This window comes from Heptranchias perlo, chromosome 7, assembly GCF_035084215.1.
Source record: "Heptranchias perlo isolate sHepPer1 chromosome 7, sHepPer1.hap1, whole genome shotgun sequence".
Classification (NCBI taxonomy): domain Eukaryota; kingdom Metazoa; phylum Chordata; class Chondrichthyes; order Hexanchiformes; family Hexanchidae; genus Heptranchias; species Heptranchias perlo.
The window spans coordinates 19,404,897-19,419,205 of NC_090331.1; the positions used below are offsets into that span (position 1 = coordinate 19,404,897).

The 14,309-nt window shown below is 41.1% G+C and overlaps 1 protein-coding gene across 1 annotated transcript in view; it reads left to right on the top strand.

Moving 5' to 3' along the window:
• Window positions 1–631: 631 nt before the first annotated feature.
• arl5a (ADP-ribosylation factor-like 5A) overlaps window positions 632–14,309 on the top strand; it is a 45,675-nt gene continuing 31,997 nt past the window's right edge. The window contains exon 1 of the mRNA XM_067987135.1: window positions 632–1,027. Coding sequence (XP_067843236.1) covers window positions 982–1,027 — 46 coding nt within the window. The 5' untranslated portion in view covers window positions 632–981. The remainder of the gene's footprint in view (window positions 1,028–14,309) is intronic.

The window sequence follows — 14,309 nt, forward strand, 5'->3', positions numbered from 1 at the left end:
AGGAAGGGAAGTCACGCCCACAAGCAGACTTCATTCATTTAAAGTTAGTATTCTGGAAGTCATGGTAAAGAAATAATTTAATTAAATTAAAGAGACAGAAAAGTTTAAAAAAAAATTAAAAATGTTTTTGTGCTTTTTTTAAATGACCAAAAACTATTAAAATGAGGATGAGACTCCACATTTTTGAAATTTAATTTTTAGTTGTTTGACAGCCGTAAAGAATTATCGCGCTTTTAAAATTTAGTTTAGACCTGGTATTTTTAAGCTTGCCTTTTGGTGGGGTGATTAGTTACTTTCCAGCTGGGCGGGTGAGCAAGTTTGCAATTTTTCAGTGATTTCAATGATTGCAGGGTGCGATGGCCCTTTAATTCGCAGCTCTCAAATCCCTGCAAACCAATAGGAGCAAGCTCACGATTTCCGCCTTTTAGTGCGCATGTGCGAACGCGGGAACTTGCTCCTTGGATTCACCACTAAACAGGGAGAGCGCTGTTGAGCTCTCCCGGGGGGGGGGGCGATTTGTGGGTAGTGCGAGTGCGCACGCCCCTCACCCCGTGCGTATGTGCGTAAACGGGGCTCAGTGCGCAGGCGCAGCTGCGTTAGCTGTTTACTGCGCAGGCGTGATATGTGCGGTTTAATGCAAGGAGCCAGGGTTAGTGCGCAGGTGCGGTTTGTGCCCAGCGCTCGGCGCTGGTCGATGAGACGGAGCGAGAGGTCGGTCGCGACAGTCTGCCTTAGCCTGGGGTGATGGCTCTTCCTGTGGGGTACACGTCGCTGATCAGCAGCCGCTGTTAGGAAAGTGCACGGCGGCCGCTGCTTGTGGACTCGCACTGTCGCTGCTACACCGAGAAGGGCTCACGCTAGAGTCCGGACCACCACCACCGCCACCACCACCACCGCCGCCGCTGCTGCTGTATCCAGTCCGCTGACAGGAGGCCCCGGGCTTTACCGGACCTGTCTCTGGCGAGACCGTCTGCCTGGAGAATGGGAATCCTCTTCACCAAACTCTGGAGACTCTTCAACCACCAAGGTGGGCCCAGATCAGCGGGTAAACTGCCTGAGAGGACAGGGGGCGTCTCAGTGTCCATAGCAGACTCACTCAACTCATTCATACCAGACCCAGTCTCACTCACTCGGCCTCATTTGGTTTTACCCAGTCTCACTCTTAATTTACTTGGAATCAAAGCCTCGATAACTTAGTCTCAAATAGAATATCTGCCACACGCAGTCCCACTTCGTCATTTATATATCTGATTCATTCATTGTCACTATTTCAGAACCATTTATTCTCTCACTTAATATCAATCCTATCAGATTAATTCAGTTTTACTCATTATTTGTTTCCAAAATCGGCCTCAGTCTTATTTATAATATTGGGCATATCCAGGCTATTCACTCAATCTCATTTATATAAGATCCATCTAGTTTAATTCACTCACTTATAATTTCAGATGCATTGAGTCTCATTTATATCTGATATCTAATCTTACTCAAGATTTATTTGAAAAATCTATTAGCTGCACTCCGTCTTATTTTGCTGATTTTTCATACTTCCCTCTTTAGCTATTTGTACACTTAGTCTTGTATATTTCTTTTATTTCTCCTACTACTATCACTTTTTATTTAAACCTCCTGTTCTCTGTGCAAGGCACTTCACAAAGTAATTTTATTTCTTTTTCCTGTGTGTGTTTTTTCCACTTTAATGTTCTCTTGTTCTTTTCCTTTTTAAATGCTGTTCATCTGTAATGTCTTCCATTCCTGAGGAAGGATCTAAGATGTGAAATATCGACATCTGTTTTTCCAGAGATGCTGCTTGACCTGAGTATTTCCAGCTTTTTCTGTTTTTATTTTCAGAACCACTTCACTTCATCTCATTGACAACATCTGACCCATCCACTTTCATTTGTAACATTGGACATGCTCAGTTTGGTTTAATAATGTGTCCTGTTTTGATGGATCTCATTTTGGAAAAATAAAAATTACTCTGCTTTTTATCAGTTTGATTAGAAAAAAAACTTTACTTTTTGATCATGAATCTCATTCCTAACATTTTCCTGATTCTGTTTTAAGTGTATATTGTTGTGGTATCATGTGGGTTCAAGTGCAATTCAGCATTTAAATGACAAGTAGACCAGACTGCACCTAATTTTAGGATGTGCTATGTCTGACAGGTTCTATGAGTTTACATGCATCATAACATATTTTCTACTTGTACAATGGTGAGTTAATGTTAAATTTTGGAAAAAATGGTAAAAGCAAAATATGGAAGACTTGTCTTGTATCTGTGGATATCATATAGGATTACTATTGGTGTATGCAGTGATTTGGTGTGTAAAGTGGTGATTTTGGTTTGATTTTTGGTTCTGGTTCCTCTGGTGTATGGCTGTGGACTATTATATACTTTTTATTATTTCTGTATATTTGTTTTTGTGAAGTGTTTGTGTATTAGTTTCTAGTTTTCAGACTTTTAAAAAAAAAATCAGTGGGAACAAACAGAGAGAGCAATGGTATGCAACCTGGTTATATGGTGTAGCTTGCATTCATCAAAAAGTAGTTCGTGAAAAAAGTGTTATTTGGTCGTGACTAGCTACTGTATAAATGCCTGGGACGTTTTATATTTTAGTTAAACTCGGTCAGAATATTTCTTAAAATTTATGACTTGGCTGAGTAAGAAGTCCTCAGTATATTAAGAACATAGGAACAGGAGTAGGCCATTCAGCTCCTTGAGTCTGTTCTGCCATTCAGTGAGATCATGGCTGATTGATAAGGTACCGCATTGTAGACTCATGGCTAAGGTCAGAGAATGTGGAGACAGAGGACAGGTAGCAGAATTGATAGCTAGCTGGCTACAAAATAGAGAAGAGAGTCGGGGTTAAGGGTAGCTACTCAGATTGGCAACAGGTGGGAAGTGGTGTTCTTCAGGGATCGGTGCTGGGACCACAGTTGTTCACAATTTACTCTAACGATTTGGATTCGGGAATCGGAAGTACAATTTCAAAATTTGTGGATGACACCAAATTGGGGGATGTAGTTAATACAAAGGAAGAATGTGTCAAAATGCAAGAGGACATTAATAAACTTGCAGAATGGGCATGTAATTGGCAAATTAATTTCATTATTGATAAGTGTGAGGTGGTGCATTTTGGTAGGAAGGATAAGGAGGCCACATACTGTTTGGATAATAAGGTGGGAGAGAGTTCTACACTTCAACCACTCTTTGTGTGAAGAAGTGTTTCCTAACTTCTTTCCTGAATGGCCTGATTCTGATTTTAAGGTTATGTCCCCTTGACCTAGACTCTCCTGCCGGCGGAAAAACTTTCCCTCTCTCTACCCTATCAATTCCTTCAAAATTCTAAACATCGCAATCAAATCACTCCTTAACCTTCTACATATCCAGGGAATATAATCAAATATCTGTTAAAAATGGCTACATTTGGCCCTGTGCAGCATTAAAGATAATTTTGTTGTATGTACTCTGGCATTCCCTAAAGTAGACTATAGATATTTTTTCTTCCCTTTATAGTGCAGAACTTAACTGAGTACTAATGAGGCAGAAAATAAAACTCTGCAGTATTGTATTCTATATTAGTAATGTTCATAAATACAAAAAACCAAAATGACTAGCAAGACTGTGTAAAATGGAAGGACTGTACTAGGTTTTTGCCTATGTGGCAAAATAGATAAGAGCAGCTCTGTTTTGCAATACAGTGCAAGTGTGTGCACTTTCTGAAGTTCTGTGCAGCTAGATTTTTTTTTGAGCAGTTCTATCACACTTTTTTGAGGGGATGGATGGCAGAAGATTGGAGAATGCATATTTTTAAACAGTTTATAAGATTTTTGGTTACTAATTGTGTGTAGCTTTGCTTATTTTTCAAGAATTGCAGTAAATCTGCAGGTTTATTACACAGGCTGGTCACAGCCTAGTAGCTGTACACTGCAAAGTGCAGCTGGTAATACCTGAGTTATATTGCAGGCTGCGGATTGCATTTAGCCCAAATGAGAGAGCTCTGTTCTCCCGACAACTGTCTTTTAAGTGGGCAGGAAGTCTATCGGATTACTTGAGCACTTTTCAAACCCATCTTCACCCACCTCCTCCCACAGTGGAGTTATATGTCACATGTCAAACTCAAGTGGTGTGAGAACTCCTCCAGGAGGTCACGTAACATGTTTGGCGTTAGGTCAGCCATCATCGGTTTGTGAGCTAGAAGACCATATTGGAAAAAAAAGGCTTGGGTAAAATTTCTCAAGGGACCTGTACTATGTAAGTTAACTTTCAATTGGGAAGATAGTTTATATCAATATATTGTTCCCACAATCAGAATTTGTTACAATAAAGGAGCTGTACTTAGTGATGGAAATAATCATGTTGTGATTCTGCTAAATAAAAAGTGTAAAATGCTGGAAATACACATGTCCCTTAGCATCTGTAAAAAGATAGGTTAACATTTTGGGTGGTGTTCCTTCAGAACTGAAAGACAAGAAACCTTCAATAATGTTGAACACATAAAAAAGGGGGATAAATAAGTTATAGTAATTACAAAGAGGAAATTCATGGGTTGTATGTTGTGCAAATTGCTTCTTGGAAAAGCAGAAAACTGGTGGATATAAAAGATCATCAGTGAGGCAATCTAAAGGCATTAAAAGGACAAAAACAATCTATACACTGTAACTTCTAGTAACTTATTATCACTTGCTAAACTGGCCGTGATTTGAATCACAAATTTTAAATCCTTCAATTTTGACTGGCATGCATCAATTGTTAAGCGCCATTAATGTTAGACAAAAGGGAACAGCAGTGTATGTTAGAAAAGTTACATGGGTATGATTACTCAAACACATCTTGTGGTTGATGGTTTATGGAAAGTAAACCACTAAATGGCACCTATAGCATGATTTGTGAAAGGAATAGCACTGAACCACTTGGTTTATTTTGCATAAACCACTGGTGTAATACGTTAAATATTTTTGCTTATCAAGCCAAGAATGTTTTAAAATGAGTTTTCTACTTTTAGCATCCATTCAACATCAGCATTCTTGGATCCGATATTGTAAGGATTAGTTCAGTCTTGATATGCAACCTCTGAACTGAACTCCCCATTGGTTGTGTGTGACATCAGTTTCTAACACCAGCCATTTGTGTTAAGTGAGACTTATCTGTGGACAGTTTTGTGTTGTGGACTGAAGTGACATTTGGCAGATGTCATGCAATCATTCTGGATTGAATTTAAACCTGAGTTATAAGGACAGTTTTCAAACCTGCTCCATCACTCATGATTTTTCAAATAATACCGTGATGAGTGATAATTTTGCCTATTGTGTCTGTCAGTCTGCCTAATCTGGGGAAAAGGAGATGGGATTGTTCGGGTTAATTACTGTTTTTAATGTTTTATAGGGAATGGGAGTTTGTTAACCATCTTTAGAAGGGAATTTTTCACGTAGCTACGATGGTTGTTACCTCTACATAGAAAGGAGGATAAGACTAGAAAAAGTTTATTTTTTATAGGCAAAAATGGATTTGTAATACTTCAGGCTAAACTTTAAAATTCAAATGAACAGGACTTACTAGTGATTGAAAGTAGTCTGCCAGGTTGTCCACGTATTTAATTTCTTCTCTTCTGAAATTACTAAGGTGTGTCTGAAATGGAACACTACACGAAGTCTGCATCACCTTGAATTACAACTCTAAAGATAGCTATTGGGTGATATGCCAGTGTTTTGCAGTCACTGCTAACATCTACTTTGGGGGAACAATATGGATCAGGCAGTCTTGATTGCAGTAGCTACCATAGACTTGATTTGTGTGTGTACTTAGAAAATAACTTTAGAAACAATAGGAAATGTGCAACTTTCAAACTTTGTGTTAGCATTGAAGCCTGCTTCTTTAAGTTTGGAGTATTCCTTTAACTCGCGTTTGCGTCTAGGCTGTGGGTTCAAGTTCCCCTCTGGACTTGAGTACATATCTGAACTGACACCTCAGGCAATACACCACTCCCTCAGTACTGAGGTGCTGTTTTTCTGATATATTAAATTGAGGTACTACCTGCCTGCTCAAATGATGTAAAAGATCCTACGTTATTATTTGAAGAGGAGGAAGTTCTCCTGCTTGTCTTGGCCAATATTCCTCCCTCAACATATGATCTTGATTCATTCATTTGCAGTTTGTGAGACCATGCTGTGCGCAAGTTGGCTGCCACATTTGCCTACATCACAAGAGTGACTGCATTTCAAAAGTAATCCATTGGCCGTAGATATGTTGGGATGTTACGAGGGTGTGCTAAAGCATTGTGTAGCTGTTTGTCGTTAAGTATTTAGGGATGTTTCAGGAAGACTAACACTACTTTACATTGTTGAGATTGCAAAGTTACTGTATGTGGCAGCATTTATTTGAGGGACTCTGCCCAGTTGGATGTAATTGGGCCTCTCCCCTTTCTCCCTCCAAATACGGTAGTTCTATAGTGTTTCAGGGATTAGACTCTCCATAAATAAGTATTGGGCCAGAAATTGTTCTGAGCAGCGAACCAACAGTGCTCGCTGCTCATTAGATTTAAAGTCGGCCACTAAATTACCGCGTTCTTTTTGGCAGCAACCTCCTTGAACTGCGAGTTCAGATAAGATTGGCGTTCTTTCCCGGGCTCTGAGTGGTGAAAAGATTGCTAAGGCGCCTCAACCAATCAGCTTGAAGCAAGCTACGCTGTGAGAACCAGGAACTGCAGTTCATTCACAAGCTGCGCAAACTGACAACCCGGATGTGCCCGATAAAGTATAATAAAATGATGTAGAGAAAGCAAAATGAAGAGGGTAAGATTAAAAGACTCAGATAAAAGAGACAGAAAGAAAAAGTTTTTTAAAAAATTTACATTTTTTAATTGAAATTTTTTTTTGAAGTGTCCAAAAACTATTAAAATCAGGAGTAATGAGACTCCAAATTTTAAGAAGTTAATTTTTAGTGCCAGAGAGGTTGTTTGGCAGTCATCAAGACGTACCATACTGTCAAAACTTAGTTTACACCTTAAAAAAAAAACTCAGCATAGCTTTTTTGTGGCAAGATTAGATCGTTTCCAGCTGGGAAGTGCAGCAAGTTGGTGTTGGTCCATTGATTGCAACCATGAGGTCCCTTTAACACGAAGCTGACAGATCACCAGAGAATCAGGAAGAGCAAGTTCCGGATTTCTGTGTTTGACTGCGCAGTCGCAGGAACTTGTTCTTCGATTTCACCATTAATAATGCTGTTCGGTTCACCGTTATTTTAAAAGCAATTTCCGGCCCATTATAAATTTTTGTTAAGACTGCTTTTGGATGCTGGATTGCAAGGCACGCCAATGCTTTAAAAGAGTCCTCTGTTTCTATCAAGAATGTTCCGTGCAGGTCCAGTCGATATAAGTTGTATATCTTGTGTAGGAAAATATTCCTTAATGAAATGTAATCTACTTTGTACACAATGCTATGGTACACTTAAACACCCTCTCTTCCTTTCTCTTTCTTGGAGCTGGGTGGGAACTCACCCATAAGTGGCAAGTAACATTCGTGCCAGATAAGTGCCAGGCAATGACCATCTCCAACAAGAGAGAGTCTAACCACCTCCCCTTGACATTCAATGGCATTACCATCACCAAATCCCCCACCATCAACATCCTGGGGGTCACCATTGACCAGAAACTTAACTGGACCAGCCATATAAATACTGTGGCTACAAGAGCAGGTCAGAGGCTGGGTATTCTGTGGCGAGTGACTCACCTCCTGACTCCCCAAAGCCTTTCCACCATCTACAAGGCACAAGTCAGGAGTGTGATGGAATACTCTCCACTTGCTTGGATGAGTGCAGCTCCAACAACACTCAAGAAGCTCGACACCATCCAAGATAAAGCAGCCCGCTTGGTTGGCACCCCATCCACCACCCTAAACATTCACTCCCTTCACCATCGGCGCACAGTGGCTGCAGTGTGTACCATCCACAGGATGCACTGCAGCAACTCGCCAAGGCTTCTTCGACAGCACTTCCCAAACCCACGACCTCTACCACCTAGAAGGACAAGAGCAGCAGGCACATGGGAACAACACCACCTGCACGTTCCCCTCCAAGTCACACACCATCCTGACTTGGAAATATATCGCCGTTCCTTCATTGTCGCTGGGTCAAAATCCTGGAACTCCCTAACAGCACTGTGGGAGAACCGCCACCACACGGACTGCAGTGGTTCAAGAAGGCGGCTCACCACCACCTTCTCAAGGGCAATTAGGGATGGGCAATAAATGCCGGCCTTGCCAGCAACGCCCACATCCCATGAACGAATAAAAAAAATATGATGTCTACCATCTCTCTGTGCTGGCTGCAAGGGTTTTAAGTAAAATGAGTCAGCAGTTTGGGTCCAGTTATTGGTGGGCATAGGCCCACAGCACAGAGCTGCCCCTAATTTGGCATTAGATTAACAATGCTACTGGGGCCACAAGGATGGACAGTGTGGGAAATGGAAATATTCATACTGATGCAGTTGGGTGGAATTTGTTCTCAAGTGGGGCCAGAATAGAGAGAACATTGCTCTATAGCAGGCTTTTAAAAAAATATTCTGCTACCTGATGAGCACAAAAGATTTACCAAAAGTTAGGGGGCTGAGATGCATGCTGTTGGACAGTAGTGGTAAGGGTTACATGGTATTTTTAGGGGTTATTTGTTTATTTTTTTGAAGAGCTACTGAGCCTGAGCTTGCTTCCCAATACTTTAAAACAAATATTTTGGGCTATCTAGTTATCCTAATCATTTTCTTAAGTTTTTATTTGCATTGTAATTTTCAAGAGTTTTTTTTTCTCCACTTTTTCTTTAGAACAATACATATGCATTCGGCCACATTTTAAAAATTATTTGTGAACCTGCTGTTTGGACTTTTGAGGCATATTTTCTGCTGCTCTGTTTGTAAAAAGTAAACAATTTTACAACACCAAGTTATAGTCCAGCAATTTTATTTTAAATTCACAAGCTTTCGGAGGCTTCCTCCTTCGTCAGGTGACCGATGCTGATGCTTCACCTGACGAAGGAGGAAGCCTCCGAAAGCTTGTGAATTTAAAATAAAATTGCTGGACTATAACTTGGTGTTGTAAAATTGTTTACAATTGTCAACCCCAGTCCATCACCGGCATCTCCACATCATGTAAAAAGTAATGTGGCATATTCAGATAGCTGACTGCAATAAGATGCTTTAATCAGCTCTGCCCAAATGTTCTACATTTTGAAGTAGCAGCCAGATTTTAAAGTTATTGTTAGTATATTTTTGTTTAGTGTTACATTTCAATAATGACAGACTAAAGAATATTCTGATTAGGAATGTTTTGCTCTGTAATTCATTAAGCTGCAGACAATGGTAATAAAACTACATTATTTGTGAATTTAAGTATGTGTGCTGGGCCGAGTATGAAAAGAGCAATCATTTTAAAGTTGTTCACACCTCTTTTGTTCAGTATTGATCTTTATTTTCTGCTCATTGGGTAGCACAAAGCTAGGAGTATATTACCCAGTATTGACTCACTTTGGATGCTATCATGTACTGAGTTGCACTGTCACCTGAACTCCAAGTTGTGTACCCACTTTGAAATGCACTCCTACCTGTTCTGTACAAAATACATAAATGAATGTTAGCGACAGTGTATAACCAAAATAGCCTATTTTTTCACTTTATAGATGCTGATGTATCTGCAATGTATCCCAGCATTTTCTGTTTTTATTTGGTGGGGAGTATACATTTGTGTTTAGTATGATTAAGTATAAAAGTAGTTTCAATTGCAGTGCATGGCTGGCTATCGCAACAGTATTGTATGAACCTTGTAGTGACAGACTTTGTTCTAGAAAATGTTGGCATAGTTAATCTCTTCTAATATATCTGTGATTAGCAACATAGCAAGGTTGGACAATTGCAATGATCAAAAATGGCAAACTGGTCATTTTTAGTAAACATTTTCAAAATTGATTATCACAAAGTTATACAATGAATATCATAATCAGGAGCATTGCTGATGCTTCACAATTACTGGTGTTACAGCATCTTGTATGTATAGATTATGATGGGCAGATGAGGGAACAATGCTAGTAGAAGCAAAAGTTTGCTATTTACTGAAAAAGGCTCATATTTCTACAACAACTAGGAGTTTTTTGTTTGTTTAAAAAGCTTTGTGATAGCAGTAAACAATACTTTTTGTTGTAGTTATAGTAGTATAACATGCCATTATTATAGGCTATTGCATGTAGTGACATCTAATACAATTCACTCATTATAAGGTTGAGAGTAAAGGCTGCAGGACTGGTAGTTGACAGAAGCCTCTGGTCCACACCAGAAATGCTGATCTCGATGGTGTCATAGAAACTGGGAATACATTTGTTGCTTTACATGCAAGTTTTTTTTTCTATCTGAAGTAGTTTCACGAGAAGGTTCCTTTGTGTGTGAATTTTGGTAACCATGTACCAGTTGCACTCCAGTTGCCTACTTCGTATTGATCAGTAGAGAAGTGTGGATTTCAAGCCTTATTAATATCTATTTTGTACATTTCACAAAACTTCATGAGGGTAATTTTAACCCCAAAGAAGGGGTGGGTAGAAGGTAAAAATTAGTTTTTTTTTGAAGTGGTACCGCAACCCGGCTCCAACACGCCCACTTCCGGGTACAACCTAGGCGTGTTTGGATGTGCACGGACATTTGAAATCTGGAAGTCTCGTCCCCACTTTGTATCGGCGGGCCGATTGTTAAAGGAGCAATGTACCTCATTGTGATAGTTGAGGCACTTAATTTTTTGTGTATTAAAAAGGTAAAATGAATTTAACCTTACCTGCACGGGTTTTCCATCGCTTCTGATTCCCGTCCGATGAAAGCAGGTGAGAAGGGCCAGATCCACGAGGTGAGGTCTTTATTGCACTGCTTGCAGGCCCAGTGGAGCAGGAATGCTTCATCCAGGCTCAACAAGCTCACCTGGGCCGCCCCCTGCCCCCCCCCCCCCCCCCCCAGATGGTGGATATCTGCTGGCCTCCGACCTTCTCCACCGATTCTGACCCTCTCCGCTGACTCATAGAATGGTTTCAGCACGGAAGGAGGCTATTCGGCTCATTGAGCCCGTGCCGGCTCTTTGTAAGAGCAATCCAGTTAGTCCCATTCCCCCACTCTTTCCCCGTAGCCCTACAATATTTTATCCACTTCCTTTTTGAAAGCCACGTTTGAATCTGCCTCCACCACCCATTCAGGTAGCGCATTCCAGATCGTTAGTACTCGCTGCGTAAAAAAAGTTTTTCCTCACGACGCCTTTGGTTCTTTTGCCAATCCCTTAAATCTGTGTCCTCTGGTTCTCGACCTTTCCGCCAATGGGAACAGTTCCTCTTTATTTACTTTACCTAAACCCTTCATGATTTTAAAGTCTTCTATCAAATCTCCTCTTAACCTTCTCTGCTGTGAGGAGAACAACCCCAGCTTCTCCAGTCTACCCACGTAACTGAAGTCCCTCATCCCTGGAACCACTCTAGTAAATCTTTTCTGCACCCTCTCAAAGGCCTTCACATCCTTCCTAAAGTGTGGTGCCCGGAATTGGACACAATACTCCGGTTGTGGCCAAACCAGTATTTTATAAAGGTTCAACATAACTTCATAGAATCATAGAAGTTACAACATGGAAACAGGCCCTTCGGCCCAACATGTCCATGTCGCCCAGTTTATACCACTAAGCTAGTCCCAATTGCCTGCACTTGGCCCATATCCCTCTAGACCCATCTTACCCATGTAACTGTCCAAATGCTTTTTAAAAGACAAAATTGTACCCGCCTCTACTACTGCCTCTGGCAGCTCGTTCCAGACACTCACCACCCTTTGAGTGAAAAAATTGCCCCTCTGGACCCTTTTGTATCTCTCCCCTCTCACCTTAAATCTATGCCCCCTCGTTATAGACTCCCCTTCCTTTTACTCTTGTACTTTATGCCTCTATTTATAAAGCCCAGGATCCCATATGCTTTTTTAAACCATTTTCTCAATCTGTCCTGCCATCTTCAAAGATTTGTGCACATTTACCCCCAGGTCTCTCTGGTACTGCACCCCCTTTAGAATTGTACCATTTAGTTTATATTTCCTCTCCTCGTTCTTCCTGCCAAAATGTATCACTTTGCATTTCGCTGCGTTAAATTTCATCTGCCATGTGTCCGCCCATTCCATCAGCCTGTCTATGTCCTCTTGAAGTCTATTACTATCCTCCTCACTGCTTACTACCCTTCCAAGTTTTGTGTCATCTGCAAATTTTGAAATTGTGCCCTGTACACCCAAGTTCAAGCCATTATATATAAAAAAAGAACAGTGGCTCTAGTACCGACCCCTGGGGAACACCACTGTACACTTTCCTCCAATCCCACAACCATTCACCACCACTCTGTTTCCTGTCACTTAGCCAATTTCGTATCCATGCTGCCACTGCCCCTTTTATTCCACAGGCTTGAATTTTTGCTGATGAGCCTATTATGTGGCACTTTATCAAATACCTTTTGAAAGTCCATATACACAACATCAACCGCATTGCCCTCATCAACCCTCTCTGTTACTTCATCAAAAAACTCTTATCAATTTAGTTGAACATGATTTGCCTTCAACAAATTCCTGCTGGATTCCCTTAATTAATCCACACTTGTCCAAGTGACTACTAATTTTGCCCCGGATTATCGTTTCTAAAAGTTTCCCCAACACTGAAGTTAAACTGACTGGCCTGTAGTTGCCATGTTTATCTGTACACCCTTTTTTAAACAAGAGTGTAACATTTGCAATTCTCCAGTCTTCTGGCACCACCCCCATATCTAAGGAGGATTGGAAGATTATGGCCAGCACCTCTGCAATTTCCACCCTTACTTCCCTCAGCAACCTAGGATGCATCCCATCTGGGCCGGGCGACTTATCTACTTTAAGTACAGCTATCTTTTCTAGTACCTCCTCCATCAGTTTTTAGCCCATCCAGTATCTCAATGACCTCCTCTTTTACAGTGACTTTGGCAGCATCATCTTCCTTGGTAAAGACAGATGCAAAGTACTCATTTAGTACCTCAGCCATGCCCTCTGCCTCCATGCGTAGATCTCCTTTTTGGTCCCTAATTGACCTACCCCTCCTCTTACTACCCGTTTACTATTTATATGGCTATAGAAGACTTTTGGATTCCCTTTTATGTTAGCCGCCAGTCTATTCCCATACTCTCTCTTTGCTGACTCCGACCTATTCTGACCTTCTCTGGCCGACTTTGACCTTCTCTGCTGACCTGATCACCTCCACGGCCCACGATCTCTCCCACGCTCCTCTGATTCCAGCAGCCAGCCAGCCAGGCATGAAACCTGGTAGTAAAATTTATTGCTGTCAATTAGGCCTTGATCACAGATTGCAACCCGCCAACTTTACTTTCCTGGTTTTGTGTCCGATTTTACCCCCCTCCCCCAGCCCTCGCTACCTTCCTGGCTCCATGTAAAATCATGCCCCATATCTCCATAGTATTCCATTTTGAGGGCAGTGTATATTGTTATATAGAAACAGCTACCTGCTACACTGTAACTCTCATAACCTAGAAGATTTATAGCCATGATATTCAATTGCCTTAAATTTGAATATCAAGTCATATGGTGTTAATGAGAAATGTACTTGTTTGATTTGAAAATTTTGAACCTGAATGAAAGTTTTCTGCTGTCTGGTTAAGTTGGCTGAAATACAATACGGAATTCTAGTATCATAGAAACATAGAAAATAGGAGCAAGAGTAGGCCATTCGGCCTTTGTGCCTGCTCCGCCATTCAAAATGATCATGACTGATCGTCTAACTCTGTACCCTGTTCCTGCTTTTTCCCCGTATCCCTTGATCCCTTTAGCATTAAGAAATATATCTATCTCCTTCTTGAATACATCTAATGACTTGGCCTCCACTGCCTTCTGTGGTAGAGAATTCCACAGGTTCACCACCCTCTTGAGTGAAGAAATTTCTCCTCATCTCAGTTCTAAATGGCATACCCCATATCCTGAGACTGTGACCTCTTGTTCTGGACTCCCCAGCCATCGGGAACGTTCTCCCTGCATCTAGTCTGTCCAGTCCTGTTAGAATTTTATATGTTTCAATGAGATCACGTCTCATTCTTCTAAACTCCAGTGAATATAGGCCTGGTCAACCCAATCTCTCCTCATACGTCAGTCCTGCCATCCCAGGAATCAGTCTGGTAAACCTTTGTTGCACTCCCTCCATGGCAAGGACATCCTTCATCAGATAAGGTGACCAAAACTGCACAGAATACTCGAGATACAGTCTCACCAAGGCCCTGTATAACTGCAGTAAGA